This window comes from Pempheris klunzingeri, chromosome 5 (genome assembly GCF_042242105.1).
Source record: "Pempheris klunzingeri isolate RE-2024b chromosome 5, fPemKlu1.hap1, whole genome shotgun sequence".
In the NCBI taxonomy this organism is placed as follows: domain Eukaryota; kingdom Metazoa; phylum Chordata; class Actinopteri; order Acropomatiformes; family Pempheridae; genus Pempheris; species Pempheris klunzingeri.
Window position 1 is genome coordinate 16205544 of NC_092016.1, and position 20705 is coordinate 16226248.

Here is a 20705-nt window from a genome sequence, read left to right on the forward strand (position 1 = left end):
GTTTTGTCTGTTTTACTTGTAGAATTTGTTAACCATTATCTGATTTATAATTGTAACCAAAGATCTCTAAGGTTTGTGCAGCTTAGAGCACAATTTGTCTTTCTCCTGTAAAAAAAAGTTTTTTGTGTATATGCTGCTCAAGATAATCAGAAGAATTCCTTTTGATTTCACACCTTTAGCATCTCAGAGGGGCTACTGCTAAATTAAATCTAGAGTGACTCTTACAATTAAGCCGGCAATTATCATCTTAATCATTTCACAGCAGGTAATACCAATTTAACTTGTGCAGCTGAAGAGAATTCACACTCCATTACACATTTTAACAAACGGACATGTAAACACTGGACAAAAAAAGGCTGATAATGTACTTCTAGTCAGACACAGACCTTACACACTCAATACATGAGTTTGTGAGGCTCTAACTGTAACACTGATGAGTTGTTTAAGCACATTACCACAGACATTTTGGGCTCCTGTAGCTACACTTTTTGGAGGCCAGTAACTCCACAGAATTTGCTTGAGGAAATGACCCACTTTCACTGTACTGAAATATGGGCTGAACAATATGCCAGAAGTCATTTTTCAGATTTTGTGATATGACCCATGATGTAGTGGGAATGGTAAGTTTTGCATTTAATTTTTACCGAAAAAATATATCAAAATGATGAAGAGATTTTTGCTGTGGTCTGCGACAAACAAGTCTGGAGAATAGTAAGTCGGGGTGTTTCTGTAGCACCACAATGCTTCATTTATAATGATGTGTTGTGACGCATTTTGCAGCTCCTGTGATTTGAATATTGCACTTGGCCATATTGCTTTTATGATAAATTGTTCAGCTCTGATTTAAATGTTTGGGATGATACACAAAGAAGCTGGTAAGACAGCAAGAGGAGAGTTCAGTTGTCCTGTTTTTTTTTTCTAAAGAAGCTTTCCATCCTGAGACCGAAGATTTGCTTTTGTCACCTTGGAAACACATTTTCACCACAGGGTCCATTCAGTAGCTGCTCTGTTTTCAGCCCACATTTAAGCTCTCTGACAACTGGACAAACTCTTATCTACTGAGGAGGATTGTGGGATGCGATTGAAAGCTCCAGAAGAAGTGCTAAATAGACCTTGCGTCGAGATTTTAAAAAAAAAAGTTTTTCTCATTTGAACCAGAATTGGCAACAAATTGGAGACGGGCAAAAATCACCCCACTGTGCAGCCACACACATCGGTGATGTAGCCGTCAATCATTCACACTGAACATATAAATCGTCCAAGTCTGTAACGGTTTGATACTCGCGTGGAAAATTGAAATACTGTAGTAAAAGTCGTGTATTTGAAATGTTAAAGAAAAAACAAAAGTATTGTCATCAAGATATACCTACAGTACAAAAAGTAAAACTACTCGTCTTGCAGAATAGCCCATTTCAGAAAAATGCCATAATATTGGTCTTTAATTAGTAATTTGTGTACATTTAAATGATGCAGCCGGTAAAGGTGGGGCTAATTTATATACTTTATATGGGTCATTTAAGGGTGAATTTTCCCTCAGGGATAAATAATCTGAACCTACAATTATATTAGTAGTATTATCTTGTGTTTTGTATTAATTTGAATCTGTAGTCTTCTGAAGTAATCAGCAACTAAATTGATCAATTAAATGTACTTGAGTTCAAAGGAAGAATATTTACATCTGAACTATAGTTGTGTTGAAGCAGAAAATGAGAATTTTAAAATAAACTACAAATAAACAAAAGTGTACTTAGTTACTTTCCACCACTGGAGTTTACAGTATAAATCATTTCATGATTATCTGTGGTTTGTTTAAAAAAAAAAGAAACAAGATGCCAAGGCTTATAATTTATTTATTTACATACATACAAAATCCAAATAACTCACAAACATGTCTGTTTTGCTTTCTTTTTACACAGTTTGATTCTGAACACGAACAGACAGAAGGCAGTACATTTCTTATACAAATGCAAAAGAAAGAAAAAAACAGACCATGAACTTGACAGAAGCCCCTTAATCAGCTCTGTGTTCCTCAATAAGGAGTCGAGAAAAAGAGGTGACGAGACATTAAGGCAAGGGCAGGGACACACAGGCCAAAGTAAGGGAAATATAACACTTAAAAAATGCTTTCTTTTTTTCTCTCTCAACCCAGTGGTGAAAGGCGAGGGGTTAAAGGGGCAAAGAGAAATCAATCTCCACTCCGAGAGGTTTGACAGACTAGAAGTGCAAAAACAAGCGTCCAACCATCCTCCTCTAAGACCAGAGGACGTGTTTGTTTTAATGTGAAGTTTGCAGTTACTCTGCGTGTTTGTTTAGTAACTTTGCGCTCCTCTTATAAACAGCAGGATGGCCGTGATGGTTGGAGACTTATTTTTATTCATCAGGCGCCGTCTGCCTTTGACATCAAATCAACAAAACCTATCGACAGAACAGGTAAGACAACAACACTGGAATCTCGGGATAATACATTTACATCACCATACGGTGAAAATATATAAAAGATGACAATTAGAAATAAATGCAAGAAAAGTACTCTCCCATCACACAGTCACGGTTTCAAAACATTTGTATTTCACACATTATTTTGACACAGGATTTTTTGACACTTTTCTTTCCCCCCGTTTCTGCTGAGGACACTAACTCGACGGTCATTTTGTTCAGAGCAGCTCGCTCTTCAAGGTTCTGTGCAAACATTCAATGCATATCCATACAGTAAACATTTTTTTAATATATATATATATATATTTATATATATGCATTATATTTATATATATCTCTATAGAACATTACTTTCCGCAAGTTATGGCAGTACTGTCACACGCACGCATTTTGTCCCGAGGACAAAATTAGACACAAAAGACAACTGCACTGCTTTTAACTTTTCAGATTTTTTTGTTTTGTTTTTTAAAAGAATGCACAACACCTTCCACTTAATTACCTTTATTCAGTCACTGTACGTATTAAATATCACGTGATGTATTTACAAACTGATCTAAAAAGTCAAAATCTGCTGAAAAGTGACTTTCATTTCCTGTAAATGTAGATGCACTTAGTAATTAAAAACCTCAGCCCTGAAGATTTCAAAAAATACAATAAAAGGAGGCGTCACTTGCATTTAAAAGTGATCTAAAAAATACAAGAACAAGGGCCATCACTCGAATTCTTCAGTGATTCAGGCGACCAACTAAACATCAGGTGGGCTTTAAGTAACATCTATAGAAACTTTGGATGAGACTGAATGATCAGTGGATCAGATCGAAAGTTCTTACATCATGCCTTAGCACCAATATCACAGAGAAATAAATATCCCTGCATTAGGTCCAGTACTGATCTCTGTGCATGCTCCAAGGCCACTAGAACGTTCTCAAAAGACACATTGCATACCTCATAAACAAGTGGACGTTGTGTGCAAAACCATCTAAAACTTAATACGTCACCAAGAATAAAAGCTTTTTTTTTTTTGTTTCCGCTCTCTCTCTCACTCGTATTTGAGAACATAGTGTAACTAAAATCTGACCTTTGAGCCGTGTCAAAGGTCAGGCATTGATCCCCCTCTCGTGCCAATGACCCAGCCACAGACTACACAGTAAAACGTACCTACAACTTTGCTCCGGCTACAAAGACATCCACATCCACAGCTCCAAGCTGGGAGAGGAAACATTTGGAGAACATGCTGCATTTATTTGGTTAAAAAGTGGCGTTTTCTACGTGTTCAGATGATCAGCCACCAGTAGCTCTAGTCCTAACTAGTGGCCGTGTTCCAACCTACTAGTCAGGGAACGCTAACTAAACAAGCGTCTACATGGCTCCGTGATTTGCCCGCTGAACTCGGCTCCTCTCTGCTCCCCTCTAGATGTAGCAGCTCCCCAGTTCTCTGAGACGAAAAGTGCTTTCCTGCCCCATGTGAGGAATGCATTTGCCCCTTTTAACTTGAAAAGAATCTGAGGGGTAAAAGACTGAGACAGAAGTGGATGAGGTAACTGTGCTTGATCTAGTGCTTCCTGCTGCGAATGAAGGCGTCTAGGGAGAGGCAGGTTGGCAGTATACTCCGAGACTTTGTGCGGAAGTTTGCTTCTTTCATCCGATTTCCTTTCTCTCCCGACACACCTGTCCCAGACTTATAGGTGTGCGATGATATTTATCCAAGTGAACTACAAGCAAAAATCGAATTTGGTGAGTTCACAAATGCTAAAGGGTTAGCTTTTAACTTCTCACAAACCCCCGGGTGTGCTGTTGCCTGGCTGACGTGTGATTAGGTTTGTATTTTTGTTCCTCTCTTCCCACTGCGACTCCACCATCTGTCAGGGCTGTCATTCGATGCACAGACCTCAGTTTGCGGTGAGTAATCTGACATTTGCTGCCAGTGCCATATTTGAGAACACTTCTGCAGGCTTTGTGAACGTCCCTCATTCGGATTTTTGCAGGGCCGACATTAGAGAGACACATGGGACAGGGAAGCACTTAGGAGTCATGAAAGTTTGTTCCAGGGTGGACGAGGGGAGCGAGGAGGAAAAGCTCAGTGGAGTCAGATAATGCCCCAACTTTCACTCATCCTTCCACGAGCCTCGCTGAGTGGAGGCACCTGGGCTCAGCTACAGGTTATGTGAGGTCAGAGTTGTCAGCATGACTCTTCCAGGGCATTGACAACCTGCTCCAGGATATCGGGGCAGTAGTCTGCGATCTGCTGGAGAACAGAGTTGGCGTACTCCTGCAGCTCTCCGCTCTCCTTCTCACACACCTCCAGCTCCCGTTCCAACTGGAAGGAAAACGCATGAATTAGTTTCTTTTAACAGAGTTTCAATCCAACCTTCAAGAAAATGTTTGAAGTTAACAGAAAAAGGCTTGAACGTGGCAGATAGTGTCTCATTTACATTCAGTCTCTCTTAAAAGGCACTGTCCCTGATACAGTTATAGGCATGACCATGGAAACCTAAAACACAGGATTGGCGTTCATAACTCCTAAATTGACTGGCAGGTATTTCAACACACAGATACGACAACTACATCAAAGTTATTACATTGGGAATAAGTAAAAAATAGTAAAACAAATTGGAATTAACTTCGTGATTATGTTAAATGTGCCCCAGATTTTCTTTACTGTACTTTATTATAAATACTGTATGACATACAGTATTATAATAATAATAATAATATAACCACATACAGTGTATGTGGTTTTCTCTCCATTTGTGTTTAATTTAATTTCAGCTGTTCATAAACTTATTCAATTTTCTTCCCTGTTTTTAAAATGCCTGTTTTACATATTTCATTTGCATTACATTTGTCAGAATCAGAATTCCTTTAATATGTCCTATTTAGTATTCCTATGTCCTATTTACATATATACATGAATTACCTCTACGTTTAAAAGGCGCTATAGAAATAAACTTGCCTGGCCTAGAATTCAAACTTTGCTATATTGAGGTTTTTACTATCAGCCATTTTTTTTCGCCTAAATTGCTATTGCTTGTGGCAGAATTACACGTTTAAATTAGTTTGGATTAAAGCAGCCGTTGATTTGATCACTGTCGTCCACCCGTACCAAGCGCTGCAGTGAGAGGGGAGAGAGTCGGGATCAGAACTAAGCTAACCCAGCTTGTACCTAAGGCTGCTTCTAGCTAATGTCCGGTCGCGGGAAGATCGGCTGGATGAAATTGGACTCATTGGACCCAAACAACAAAACAATCAGAGACTGTTTGTGCCCACATGTTTACACAGAGCTGGCTCCATCTCAAAGCCCTGTATCAATCCTCTGCTCCTAATAGGTGTACTACTGGTAAAAACAAATTAAACAACACGATAGTCATATAACCTATTCGATTTTCTTACAATGTCACAAATATTCAAAAATCATGGCCCACCCCTACTAAGAAGTAATCCAGATGCCTATTCATGCACACCTGTAATTTATATGCTCTAACAAAAGGACAAATTGGTTATTACATATGACAAATGTAGAGACCGTGAGCGACTGAGAGTCCCTCCACTACCTGTTCGACACTCATCTTCTGGAGCTCCTCCTCCCAGTCTTCTGGGTCGCTGTGGTGGTAGTGAGAGGGCGGCGTGAGCTGGCTGAGGATGCTGGGGTCCCGGTCATGGCAGAGGTCCGTCAGGTGGGCAATGTAGAGCTTGAGCTTACTGCGGTTCTGGGACAGGGCTAGAAGAGGGGGTATCATCTGCAGGGTGGGAGGAAGGGAGAAGAAAACTAATCATTTCCTTCAAACTACACAGCAGGGGTTTGACGAAGGAAGAGTTATGCTCCCATTTCAATGACAACACAATGAAAGACCCAAGCACAAGACCCCACTTGGATGAAAAACAAAACAGCATCATCTGCATGCATGCTTATGAACCCATCTCCATCTCACATTAGAGCCAACCTTCTCGGGTGCACTGTTAAAGTATCATTATTCATCTATGTGTGCATTAAATAGACTGAGGTTGTTACTGTTATCCAATGGAACACCTGTTTGTGTGGTTCAAAATGTGAGGAGCATTACAGTGTGGTGGCATGCAAAGCTAAGATGCTTTAGTAAGAGGCAATGAGTCTGAGCCAGGATCAAAATCATCTCATCCTCTAAGCTTGTGCATGCAAACACACATACACACACACAGACAACTAATCCCTGTCCCATAAGCCAGTAAAAAGCAATAAATGAACAGTTTCAGAGCACGGGATGAGTGGCAAGATCTGCTCTCACAGAAAGACCAAACAAAGATGACAATGAACATCAACATAAAGAAGAGAGGAATAGGACATACGACAAAAAGAAAACCACAATGAATGGAAGACGAGCAAACATGCCACAGAGCAACGATGAAGAAAGTTGTGCCGGGTCTGGCTTTTCATACGAGCTCACCCTTGTGAATTAAATGGCTGAGAGAGAGAGAGGGGGAGGGCAAAAGTTTGGCTACGCCCAAATACCCTCCTCATCATCCTGTTAGCCACAAGGTAAGCCGATCGCAGCATTAGAAAGGAACATTTGGTTAGTGTGTATACAGAAAAAAACGTTAAAAAGACAGAAGAAAATTTCCATTTAGTTTCCTTCAGATGGTTCAGCAGAAGATCAGCTTCACAACAAACCTTGTTATCCAATCAGTTGCAGAGATTTTAGAGAAGCTGTTCAGGATGAAATAGAAACATGACTAATTGGTGGTTTTGGTCATCTACCTGATCTGGAGAGGGTTTGTGATTTGTCTGGTCAGGGGCAGTCTTCAGGTGGTCATCCTCGTAGTTGTCTGCCATCAGTTTCATTCGGTTCTGAGTCTGAAAATTAAAAGACACTAAGTCAGAGCAGAAGAATGATAAGAACAAAAGGATTTCTACGACGAATGGAAACATTACTCTCATATACAGTATAAGCAGTCCTGGCCATCGGTATTATACAGTGGTGTGAAAAAGTATTTGCCGCCTTACAGATTTCTTCTGTTTTTGCTTTTTTGTCACACTTACATGTTTCAGATCATCAAACAAATTTTAATATCAGACAAAGATGACCTGAGTAAATACAAAAAGCAGTTTTTAAATGATGATTTTATTTTTTAAGGGACAAAGGCTATCCAAACCAGCCTGGCCCTATGTGAAAAAGTAATTGCCCCCTAAACCTAATAACTGGTTGTGCCACCCTTGGTGGCAACAACTGCAATCAAGCGTTTGCAGTAACTGGCGATGAGTCTTTCACATCGCTGTGGGGGAATTTTGGCCCACTCGTCTTTGCAGAATTGTCTTAATTCAGCCACATTGGAGGGTTTTCGAGCATGAACGGTCTGTTTAAGGTCATGCCACAGCATCTCGATTGGATTTAAGTCCGGACTTGGACTAGGTCACTCCAAAACCTTCATTTTGTGTTTTTTGAGCTATTCAGAGGTGGACTTGCTGGTGTGCTTCGGATCATTGTCCTGCTGCATAACCCAAGTGAACTCAGCTTTCAAACATGTGGTTAATCACAGTTAATTCATGATTTAACAAGGGGGGGGGCAATTACTTTTTCAAATAGGGCCAGGTTGGTTTGGATAGCTTTTTTCCCTTAATAAATGAAATCATCATTTAAAAACTGCTTTTTGTGTTTACTCAGGTCATCTTTGTCTGATATTAAAATTGGTTTGATGATCTGAAACATGTAAGTGTGACAATAAAGCAAAAACAGAAGAAATCTGTAAGGGAGCAAATACTTTTTCACACCACTGTATGTAACTACTGAGGTTTAGGCAATCACAACTGCTAATGTAAATGTCACATCGGCCAATCAAGTGGCAGCAACTCCATACATTACATGCAATAGGCATGTAGACGTGGTCAAGATGATCTGCTGAAGTTCAAACCATGTATCAAAATGTGTAAGAAAGGTTATATCAGTGACTTTGAATATGGCGTGGTTGTTGGTGCCTGATGAGTTGGTTTGAGTATTTCAGAAGCTGCTGATCCACTGAGACGTTTCACCCAACCATGTGTATGGTTTACAGAGAATGGTGCCAAAAAGAGAAAATATCCAGTGAGCGGCAGTTCTCTGGGTGAAAATGCGTTATTGATGGCAGAGGTCAAGGGAGAATGGTCAGACTGGTTCAAGTTGATAGAAAGGCAACAGTAAAACTCCTTTTCAATCTCATTTTAACAGAGGTCTGCAGAAGAGCATCTCTGAATGCAAAACACATTGAACCTTGAAGCTGAGGGGCTATAGTAGCAGAAGACCACAGCAGCCACTTAATCAGGTTACCTTGCTACCTATTGAAGTGGCTGGTGAGTGTATATGGATAGCAGCAGCCCCCTCCTCACCTGCTGTTTGAGCTGTTGCACCAGTCTGTCCTTCTCCCGTTTCAGCATAGCCACCTCATCCTGGGTCTTCTTCTTCTTAGAGGAGGACAGCTCCAGGAGGGCAATGTTAGCATCCTTCTCGCTGATAGCAGCCAACAGCGCCTCCTGTCTGTTAGGTGGGGATGAAACAACATGGCATTTAACCACACAAGTAAATAGCTCAATTATCATTTATTATTCATTGACCTGCCAGCTGGGGAAGGCCAGAAGTGGATGACATTTTACGAGATGAAGGCAGCAATCAATACTCCAGAGTCTACTCCACCCTATTCTGTTTGTGTATGCGTGTGTGTCTCCCTTACTTCATCTCCAGCACCTCCTCCAGGTGTTTCCTGCGCTCAGCTCGCAGGGTGGAGAGGTGTGCCTCTTTCTCACACAGAGACTGCTGGGTGGAGGCCAGCTTGGCTCTCATGGACTCCAGCTCCTGCTTCACCTTCTCCATGGCCCCCAGCAGCTCCTCCATCTGGGAAGACATACACACAATAACAACAACAATTCAGCCATGGAAAGAGTGAAACAGATCAGCTAAATCCATCAAGTGAAAGCAGAGGGCTAAGAAAATACACCCTTGATGACTTGCCAGTATGAATTGCTTTAATAAGAGAAGGGGGCAACAGAATCTGTTTCTTTTGGGAAGGAGTGGAGGTCAGCTGTAACACAACTACTGCACTAAATTTCATTTACCTGTTATTTATTTTAAAAGGGCACAAAAGTACCATTGTTTCATATCAATATATGCTTTAATTACAATTGATTCAACCACAGAGTGAATAAATTATGAATTTTATTGGCTACTTGATGTATGAGCCAATCAATTAATCAGCTTTGCTATGTTTCATAAACAAACAGCAGGTAAACAAAATAAATTACATGGGCTGGAAACAGCAACACCTTACAAAATAATGCAATCCAACAACATCCAAGTCCTCAAAAATGATCAAACTTCAAACGCATTTATTGCTGGGTCGTAGTGTCGGATTGCATGAATTGCAGAGGTGTTGCTGTTGTTGTGACCAGCCCTGTAAGTGTTTGTTGCTCACTGGTGGAGGTCACACATACTGGGCTCATACCTTAGACCACTTAAAGTGGGCGAGGTTGGACTCATGCATTGGTTTGAGTGAGTGCTTCTGAGAGGCAGAGTGTAGCGGAGAGAAACAAGAGAAAACGACAAGCAACGATAAAAGAACTGAGAAAGAGATGGAGGCCAGAGGAGAGGAGGTAGGTGGAGAGAAGATGAGATACACCACAATGGCAGCAAAAAAATGTGACGGAGAAAGAATCTCAGTATATGAAGATGTTCTGTATCTCTACATAGATGTGTTTGGATATACAAGTGTTGTAGGAGTGATTAATATTGCTTTGTCGCTTGTTTGTGCATTGTGGGAAGTGGGAATTGTGTACCTGTTTTTCCTGGAGTGACCTGGCAGCCTCCTCCTGTGCCAGCACCATCTCTCGCTCAGCGGTGATCTGAACACTCTCTCTCAGGGCCTCCTCCAGCTCCTCTATGCGCTCCGCCTTCTGACGCAGCGTGTCCTTGAGGACAGGAGGACGAGGAGTGTCAGCAAGAGACAGTGCCAGCAAACGTGCATTTAGTTCTGATGCACGGTTCGTACAGTCCAAGCAAACCGCACACAGGCCTCACCTTCACCTGCTGGGAGTTTTCTGAGACGTTATCCTCCCTCTTCCTGGCCTCCTCCATGAGTCGAGCATTCCTACTTTTCTCCACTTGCTCCTTGTGCTTCAGAGACGCCACCTTCTTCGACTGGTCCTTCGTCTGCCTACAGGGACACCAAATGATACAGGGGAGAAGTTAAATGTTATGTATAAGTTATGGTCCCATTTGACATGTAAATGTGAAGAGATTGTAAATTGGGGGAAGATGCAAATAAATTCTGTTTTAAGTAGAGAATTGTACCAATTAACTTTGGTCAGATTCCAATGGATGAGTTGAAGCACTTTTTACTCTAAAAATCTACTAAAACTTCTAACAGCAGCAAATAAATAGCATTTTCAAATTCAACATGAAAGGATATGATCTTATGAAAAGCTACACTTCTTAAAACACACTGAACCGATCTTTATAACCATACAGACTTGCTTTAGCAAGATTGTAAACGGTCCTGCAAAGAGTCGATCTCAAATGTGAGGGAGAGAAATGTGAGAACAGAACAAAGAATTAGGATGTCAGGGTCAGGGGAAGAGAGAAAAAGAGCAAAAATACTAACCTGGAGGCCAAACTGTTGGGATGAGAGATTTCCGGTGTAAAGACAAGAAAGCGGTAAAGAGAAAAACAGACTCAGACGAAGAAGAAGAATCAAAATGAAAAAGAAAGAGCTCTAGGATTATGCGGAGTCTTTGACTCTGGTGTCACAAGGTCACAGAAACATTACATGGAAGACGGCTAGCCTATGCCAACTCCTGTGGCCGTACCTACCAGCTTTATAACAGGTCTGCTAACATTCACCACATCAGCTTTCAAAGCAACACTGTTAAGATGCCAAATGGCAGATGGCCAAATTACACTAAAATCCACCATTTAACGTGCTGGGGGCAACAGTCTCCAGAGTGACATGATGTCACTGAAGGAAAATTTGCATCAGTCATCAGAACAGTGGTCACGAGTCCAAGCTAACAGGGGTGAAAAGAGACAGCAGAAAGCACACTGGCTGTAGCTACCTAACTGCACGTTATCATTCAGAAATTCAGTCACAACTGAATCCGTTTGTCGTGAACATTAAAAACACTGCTTAGTCCAGGACTAACTATCAGAAACCACCTGCACATAATGTTGACAAACATTAACTACTGTATGGTGACAGGGACAAAGCCTGAACACATGGTGCGGAGCCACCCACCTCTCCAGCTCACTGATCTTTTTGTCCTTGTCATTTTTCTCATTCTCCATTTCCCGAAGGATGTCCAGCAGGCGGTCCACCTCAGCCTGGGCCTTCCCAGAATCCTCTTTGTGGCGTGCCACTTCCTGCTCGAGGTTCTTAATGCGCTCAACCAGCTCAGTGTTGGCCTGAGCCTCCAGAGCTGCATTTTGAGCCTGACAAAGGACAGGATGCCAGTTAGACAGCAGCTGTATTAGCCACAGTGTCTTCATTTAGGGATTAGAAACGTTAAGATTGAAAAGTGGCTGATTCTGTCATAATCATGTGTCCTAAAGTAAACATTAAGTAGCATCATGTCGAGCTGAGCCAACACACGAGCTGCCTGATTTCTTTATTTATTCCTCACTCTCTTTAGCTGGTTCTCCACTTTGAGGCACTCCTCTCTCTTCTGCTCCAAGGCGATCTCCAGACTCTTGAGTCTGGAGTCCTTCTTTAGCCCTGAGGAGGCCAGGGATGATGCATGCTCCTTCAGGTCCAGCAGAGACGTCTGCACAAACACACACCCACATACATAGCAATATAGATGAACCTGTTCCAGCATATCAAACTAAACTAAACTAAGCATGGACAGACTGAAGACTGGAAATACATTAGATCTAATACAGGCACCCATGACTCATCGCAAAGTAAGACTAATGGAAAAAACGTGATGCTTATTTTTGACAGCAATGTTTCATTGTATTAATAGAATCACAGTAAACAAGAGTGTGCCTGTCTTTCTGTGAACTTGTGCTCCTGCATCCGTTTCTCACCTCTCTGTCTGACAGGTCTCCCTGCAGTAGGCTCAGTTTCTCCTTCAACTCTTTCAGTTCCTTCTTGGCACAGTCAAGCTCCTCCGTCTTCTCCCGGTCGTCTCTGTCTCGCTGCTCCTTTAGACGCTCAATGATGCGCTCCTAGGAGGAGGTACAGAAAATGATCACACATGCTGCCTTCAAACATAATCAACCGAAAAGCTTGCGTCACTACCAATGAACATGCACAAATACATTTGTAAATTTGTTGTCAGAAATAACTTGGTATGTGCAGACATGAATTCACCTTTTCTGCGAGAGACTCCTCCAGCGTGGTGAGAGCAGTGTCAGTGTTAGAAGTGTCTGCCTGCAATGACTTGACTCTCTCCTTCAGGCTGCTCATCTGCTTCTCCTTGTCCCTCAGCTGCTCCTGTAGGTTCTCAATCTGCAGAGTAAACACAGACAAAATGAGCATCAACCACAAGACACACATTGTAGCATAATGAATGCATCTTCGTGGTCATTTCAGACAACACAAGGTCTTTGAGATGGCTCTTATTCCAAATCACCTTCTTCTGTAGCACATTGACTTTGCGCTCCTTAACCTCCAGCATGTCCTTGAGGTCATGGATCTCCCCGTTGAGTGTGCCCTTCTCCTCTGACATTTCTTGTATCTGCTTGCTCTTCTTATTCAGAGTTGCCTCTTTTTCTTCCAAGCGCAGGCGCAGGGCATCCACCTGGCCGGGAAAAAGGCAGACAACTTCTCTTCAGACAACAGTCCCGGCCCCTCACATTCATGCTCACAAGTTTTAAAACCAAAAGTGGTAAAAAGCAAAGAAAAGAGGAAAACTTCCTTTACATATGGTAACTTCTGTGCTTTTGTTTGTAGTCTGAAGTAGGAGGAAAAAGTGTTGCTCACTTATATACCCTTAAAGACCCCTTGCTGTATACCTATTCCAAAGTCCTCTAGACATGAGTGTAAAGATATGCAAGTGCTGTACCTCAGTCTGTAAAATGGCAGCCCGCTGCTCCTTGGCAGTGAGGGACTCCTTGAGGACTTCAATGTGCTGCTTGCTGTCTGAGAACTGGTTGGTGAGCGTCTCTAGTTTGGTCTGCAAACCAAGAAGCTCGGTGTCCTTCCTGGAGAGGTCCTGCTTCACCTGCTCCATCTGAAAAAGGTGAGGCCAAGGAGGAAAGAAAGATGGAGGGATGGACATGAACAAGGGTGCAAACTGAAGTTTCTAGAGAATTCAAGACTGAAAGCTCCTGAGGACTACAGCAGTGCAGTCAAACTAAACCCCATCTCATACTGTCTCAGACCTTGTTCTTCATGAACTTGGTGTGGCTGCGGTAGACTTCCATCTGCTTCATCTCCTCCTGTCGCTCCTCACAGCTCAGAAGTCCGTTGGATTTCAGCATTAGCAGCTCCTCCTCCATGTCTCTCATGCCCCGTTCCATTGAAATGAGTTTTGCATCCTGGGGTTGATGAAGAGGAGTTCATACAGGTAGCATGGCACATGTGTGGTCAAATATACGACAATCATAGCCGTACACACATCCACATGTCTCTATTTAAGCACTCACCTTCATGTCAATGACAGTCTGTAGAGCCTTAGTTTTGGTTGACTCAGGGGTTCCCTCATATCGACGGTGCAGCTCCTGTTGGATCAGAAGAAGAAGATGATGTTGCATGTATGTATTAAATATCTCTGTGTAGTTTTATACCAGCCCCTGGTTGGACTGCACGTTACCTCTCTTAGTGCATTAATCTCTCTGTCTCTCTGGTCCAGTAAACTTTCAAGGTGATGCCTGTGCATCTCTGCATCAGCCAGTCTCCTAGTCCGCTCCTGATCCTCCTCAGATGCCTTGGCAGATGGCCCTTAGACAGAATACATGCCAACGTGGTTACCATGATGACGCATGTGGAAAGATATTTATGTAGTCAAAACAGTCTTTGTAACAGCCAACCTGAGCATCATAAGCCAAATGGTAAACTGGCAGACGCATACACAGGACTTTGTTTTATGCTTCAGACAAAAGCTCATCTGTTCAGCAGGCGAGGATATTTAAAAGCACTGGATTCACAGCTCTACAGTCAATATGAAACAAAAACAAACAACCAAATGGCTAAAGCACATAGCACCTAATTCATCAAATTTATTAAAAGATATTCTTTGGGGTTTATATGGGTTTTGGGTCTTTTTTTAGTTTCTTTTGAGCTGCAAAGACCATGAAATGAAATTATCTTGGAAGACACCTATCCAAAGGTCTTAACATGAAGCCCTAAAATGTTCCTAATCTCAGAAACATACTTTTGTTGAACGCATGCATTGTGGTTCCTCTATGGAGCACACAAACCATTTTTGCCCAATGTGGGAGAGAGCTTGGGTGGAGCTGAGGGAGAACAAGCAAGTGGCAACCATTGTGGCTTAAAAGTGAGAGCCCAAGACCACAACCTTTAGAAATCCAAAATGTTTATGGGATGAATGTATAAGAACTGCAGAAAATCTACCTTTGCTCTGCAGCATCTCCAGAAGTTTCTTGATGGACTCGTCTCTGGCTCCCAGAGTTTGTTTCTGCGTGTCAATCCTGAGCTCCATCTCCTCAAGGGTCTTTCTCAGGAGGAACAGCTCCTTGGCCTGCCTTTCGTGCTCGGCCTGTAGCCGGCGGTAGTTCTCCTCCGTCGGTTCAGATGTCAGGGCCACGTCCCGGCCTTGGTTGGCGGGGTCTTGCTGGAGCAGCTGGTTCAGGTCCCTCTGGATCCTCAGCTCATCCTGAAGAGCCTGAACAGTCATCTGGAGATGCTACACACAAATAAGAGACAGTGCAACTGTAACAAATTGTTTGTTCTTCTGTATGTTTGCTGGACTTTAATGCAAAATGATTTATACAGGGTAGGTGAGGTGAAGGAAACGTATTGATTAATTGAATAATACAGGGGCCTAACCCACCCTAATTTATGGGAATGGATCCTGGCAGAATATTGTGTTACACCCTGTTAAAAATCAGCCTCTAATCATGACTGAAAATTCAGCAATGCCCTGACAGATGCACCCCCAACAGCAGGGCTTTGTGGACAGTGTTACATTTCATGCACAGAGAAATACAAGTGGTGAAACACAATCAGCCTAGTATAGTATTGCATTGTTTGTGGCATCTGATGCCATGGACACTTGGCAGAGCTGCTGTGAGACAGTGACACAAGGCTGCGTTACACTCCAGTCTGAACCAGCTGTGAGCGTTTTCAGACGACAGAACAAAGAGAGAAGTCAGTGTCTGCCTTCGTTTCTCTCTGTCCTCCTCCTCCAGCCCCCTCCCTTTCCTTCCTTTGTCATTCTCTCCCTCTCCCGGCACACACTATTCTCCTCCTCACACACACACACACTATTCATATACCTTGCCTGCTCTCGCCCTATCTCTTCCCTCCAACACTCTCACCTCTCCTCTCACTAACCCCCCCCCATCACCCTCTCTACCCCGTGACTAAAGCTGACTCACTGCTGTGACTGCACCGATCTACCCCCCCGCCCCAAACATACACACATGCAGATGCATGCACAGGAACAAACACACCCACTTTCTCCCATCCTCAGCCCCCATATTCTCACTCTCTCTGCCTGAGGAGAGATAACAGTAAGGTGTCTGAGAGAGCACACACCATAGGAGATGTGATGCACTAAACGTCACAACTTGTAATGACACAGTGCACACTGACCCAGACCTCTGCTACAGATCATACACAGCGCTGGACAAGCTGTATACAAGTCAAACTGTTAAAGATGCTCAGTGTGTGACTGTTGTCCTCTCATATCGGCAAAATCTCATGTCTCCTCAACTCATATTATTAATAATGTATAAACAGTTGATGAAACATCACTGGCATTTCACAACATCCTATGATCAATGTAATATTTTATCCACAAGGCAAGGAGTATCTGGCAAATATTAAGTGAGTATCTGACCTATTGTTTTATCAAAAATGCGAAAAAGGCAGATGTCAGCAATTTCACACTATTATAGACAAGGTAATGGCAGTCACTTATCACAGAGAATAACAGGCATAAATGCCCTGTGGTGGCGATTTAGGAAAAGCCAAGAAACTCCTCCAAATCGGACACATGGACGTAAACATACAATTGCAGACGTGTGCATGGCCAGTTGTAAGTGCATTCAATAAGGTCAGTTAAACTGAAGCCGTCATTAGCCAAATGCCGAGAGAGAGAGAGAGAGAGAGAGAGAGAGAGAGAGAGAGAGAGAGAGAGAGAGAGAGAGAGAGAGAGAGAGAGAGAGAGAGAGAGAGAGAGAGAGACTGTGCTTTCTGTTGCATGTGTGCCAGCGTGGGAGGCGGAGGCTGACATATGAAAGCAGACATCTTTAAATTACAGCACCCACTGATTAGCCCTGCGCTAGTTGGGCATTAGTGGGAATTAGTCCACAGTGTGATTCTGTGACTCAGCATGAGTGAAAACTGAAAATTATACTGATCTGCCCATCCATTAAGAATCACAGTGAAACAAAGACTATTTCTCTTCATTAATGAAACTTAATTTGCCTATATTTTTTCACTACTAGTTATACAAATACGTATTTGGTATACATGAGTGCATACAGTGTGTATAAATGTGTGCAGGCTGACATCGAGAGATATTTTGCACAAACGATGTCTCTATACTTCAGATCCAGAACCAAGGAGGGGAAAAGTGAAAATGGACTCAGAAGTACTAACAGGGAATGGAGGGCATGTGAAAATGTTAAGTTTCCGCATCTAAGATCAGAAATTAAGCCATTTGGATGAATGGCAACAAACATTCAACTCCACATTAAGTTGTTTATGATGTTATATACTTTTGTCAGGTAGTAGAAGAGGAGATGTGAGGACTCAATACTAGACTGGAGAAACCTGGAATGAATGAAGAATTTCATAAAATATTTTTAATAAATAAGTTATAAATAAGAATAAATAAGTTGTTCCTGTTGGATGGTTGATGTAAACAAACAGTGAAATCATATGATGTCCAAATCATATGATAAACCAAAAGAGAACAATAAGATACCCAAAACACTACTTTAAAACTGCTGTTGAAAACAGCTGCTTTATTTCTGCTAATCATGACAACATTCATAAGTTGGTTTCTTATTTTCAGCTACTACTACTCGTACTACTACTACACACAGTTGTAAATGTACATGTTCTCCACACTCTTTATCCTGTTCACCACATCCAGCTATTTCTAAAACATACAGAAATGCTAATGCAGCCATTAGATTTACGGCCTCTTTCATCTATTAAACATGAGCATATAGCCTCACGTAAGAGGATTAACTAGATGTTCAAAAACTGCCTATGCAGTGAAAGAAACATGCTTGTACTAAAGCTGACACACTGGGTGAAAAGCATTTACCCAGTCAAACGTGTTCGACCGAGGCAGGCGGACGAAAAAATACTGAATGGGATCAGAAACAGGAGTGTGGAGGCAAAAACATCTATTCTATTTACATGAATACAGGGGGATCACTCACCTGTGCTTCATCTTGAATCACACGGTACTGTTCCTTCCAGACAGTGATCTTAGAAACCTCATCTTTCCGGAGAGCTCGCTCCTTTTTTAATTCTGGGCTCCAGAAGGTCTTGATAGAATTCATGGAGGAACTGAGCTTGCTCTCCTTGACTTCAACTTCTCGTCGCAGCATCTCATTCTCACGCAGAACCTAAACAAGCAGAATAAAGAATTCGCACATGAATACACTACAGGTGGTCTGGCAAATCAACCTCTTGATCAAAAATTTCCTTGATAGAGAATCAGCAAAATTGGGGCGGGGGGGTGAGTAAAATACCTCTTTCAGTTGGGCCTGTAGGTCAAGTATGGTGTTGTCTCTGGCTTGCCTTAGAGAATGGGGCACAGTCGAGGCCATGTGATGATCCCCAAAAGCTAGAGCATCACCTGCCATCATACCTGCTGGCAGGACAGCATTGCCAGGCACTGAGGTGGAGATGTTGGGGGTGCTAGCGGCCACCACTCCACTGCTGCTGCTCCTTGACCCATATGTCACCCTCTGTCTCCCCATGGTCGTCACTGTCCCACCACTTTTGGGAATATGGTCACCTGCCATGGCAACCTCATTGTCACTCAGGTACATCGGTCCTGATGTGGCATATGCAGCGTTGAGGGACTGGATGTTCTCCATGGAAAGCGTCTTGCCCCCTGGTCCTCCAGGACCCCCTCCACTTCCTCCAGTGCTGTTTGTGCGGCGGTGCCCCATCCGAGGAGAGCGGGGAAGGCGAGGGGAACGGCCGGATCCTTGATTACCAGTACCACCTCCATCTCTTCCTCCACTATGGTTGGCATCCCCTCTGCCAACGGAGCGGGCACTACCGTACATCTTCTACTAAATAGAGGAATAGAGCTGATAGAAAAACTGAACTATGACCCCAAGTATCTCTCTATATATATGTTCTAGCTCTAGATTTTGTTGTGACTAATTGTGCAAATACGTGGAGTTGATCCTCCTTCAACTGGAGACGGTGGACACAATGTTCATGATAGAATAGAGGTCTGATGCTTTCCGCTGTCAGGGACAACGCTGACAGACTTTCCTCTTCCAACAGGAGCTATCCAGTGTTACAAATTATAACACCTGCAAAGAAAGCACAGTTCATCCCTTTGACATGTATAGCAATATCATGCATAAAATCAGTTAATAAGTCAAATGAATATGTGTAAAATTAGAATCAAGCCCATTGAATCAGCATCAGACTCCAGCAGTTTCTAACATGCAGTCTAGGAATAGCACATTTAATGTTTGGCTCACTTTTAAACAAAAGTGTGAGAATGAGCAGGATGTCCACTGTGTACTCAGGTTTCTCTGTCTTGACTGGACTCCCTCCTGCAGTACAGACAGTTATGTAACTGTATAAAACCATGTCTAAGGGCAGATAGGGTCCCTTCATAGACTTATCGTATATCTTTATGAGGACATAGATGTGGAGCAGCTTGGGAGCCACTGATTTTAGCTTTATCCTCCACAAAGGTTGTGTTAAATGCTGTAACGGTGTGAGTTATAACGCTTGTGTCAGCCTTGTCGGGCAGCTTGAGTCAAAAAGGAGGTCATAAAAAGGAGAGCACTGTAGTAACCTTTAGTTGTCTTAAAATGTACCTTAACTCCTCTGGTTTGTTTTTAAGTGAATTTGCACAACAGCCATTTAGCTAACTGGGCAGTCTGCGTGGCCTTGCTAGCAGCTAACGTTACGTTAACATACCGGCTAACAGTAACGGGTGACATTTCCACCTTTCAACTACGTGTTATCAATAAATTAATGTCTTTATCTTGACAAGTGTGTGAAATCGGCACGTAGATTTTGTCTGCGGGATGAATCTTGGGTGTCTGAATCATTTTCCCAATGTGCTGACGCTATGGATTAAAACTAGCAAGGGAGGGAAAAGGAGATTGTCCATGGTGGACATTGTCAGGGGAAAAAAAAAACCTCCCAGCTTGTAAAACTGACTGCAAACACAAATAATAATCGGCTAAATAGACAGCTAGATCTCTTATATTGTAGCTTACTAAGACGTGGTGTCCAGATGTGACACATTAAACCAGAATTAAACCGTTTTGCTAGCGACACCGTGCAGGGTCTTCAGTGGAGACACCCACATCAAACCATATCCATTTTCCTCCACCTCTCCTGAACGGCTTCTCGGATCAAACTACGGTTTTCTTCATTCAGATGCTCGCATACATATCTGGGAGTCTGGCAAATATCAAGGAAAGAGCCAAAATGTCAAATGCACAGACCTTTAACGTGATCTCGCCGTGGCACACGGAGGCTAGTCCATCCGATTTATGTGGTCAAGCAGAACCTCTTGCTATTTTTTTCCTCGCTAACACAATAGCCAGTGGTGAAAACCTCCCCAAACAAACTACCTTTCTCGTTGTCCAGTGGGGCTCAAATCGGTGCCAAAGCCGTGTCCTCTGTCAAACGGAGTTCAGCTGCAAAAATCACCATTTTCTGTCAATTAGTCGGTAGATGTCTATCAGATTTTCCCATCTTTCTGCCAGCAGTAACCTACCAGCGGCTCAGGAGAGCCAGGGCGCCTCAGTGACGTCAAGCCTCCTGTGCGCGCTCACGACGGTCCTCCTCGCCACGCTTGAATTTTAAACGCGCGGTCACGAGCCTCTGGTGAGGGTCTGTGTATGGCAGCAAAGAGCAGACATGGCAGCATTTAGACTAAAACATATGCAGCTTTCAATAAACACGATGGGATGAGTGAG

The 20705-nt window shown here is 42.7% G+C and overlaps 1 protein-coding gene across 1 annotated transcript; it reads right to left on the reverse strand.

The window, feature by feature from the left end:
* Nucleotides 1-4600: 4600 nt before the first annotated feature.
* Nucleotides 4601-18870, reverse strand: LOC139201690 (ELKS/Rab6-interacting/CAST family member 1-like). Its single transcript, XM_070831082.1, has 19 exons — nt 18270-18870; nt 17955-18143; nt 14947-15238; nt 14186-14313; nt 14019-14093; nt 13755-13910; nt 13436-13603; nt 13004-13171; nt 12742-12879; nt 12456-12596; nt 12050-12190; nt 11665-11858; nt 10452-10587; nt 10211-10342; nt 9112-9272; nt 8771-8918; nt 7169-7264; nt 5988-6173; nt 4601-4753 (listed from the first exon to the last, which is right to left on the reverse strand). Exons 1-19 carry the CDS (start codon nt 18813-18815, stop codon nt 4616-4618), a joined length of 3333 nt encoding a protein of 1110 aa, XP_070687183.1. The 5' UTR covers nt 18816-18870; the 3' UTR covers nt 4601-4615.
* Nucleotides 18871-20705: the final 1835 nt, after the last annotated feature.

Coding starts and splice junctions, on each gene's coding strand:
- LOC139201690 (XM_070831082.1), bottom strand. CDS start 18,815: ATGTACGGTAGTGCCCGCTCCGTTGGCAGAGGGGATGCCAACCATAGT. Junction 10,343..10,451: donor AAAACTCCCAGCAGGTGAAG/GTGAGGCCTGTG, acceptor CCTGTCCTCAAG/GACACGCTGCGTCAGAAGGC. Junction 6,174..7,168: donor ACAAACCCTCTCCAGATCAG/GTAGATGACCAA, acceptor CCCACCCTGCAG/ATGATACCCCCTCTTCTAGC.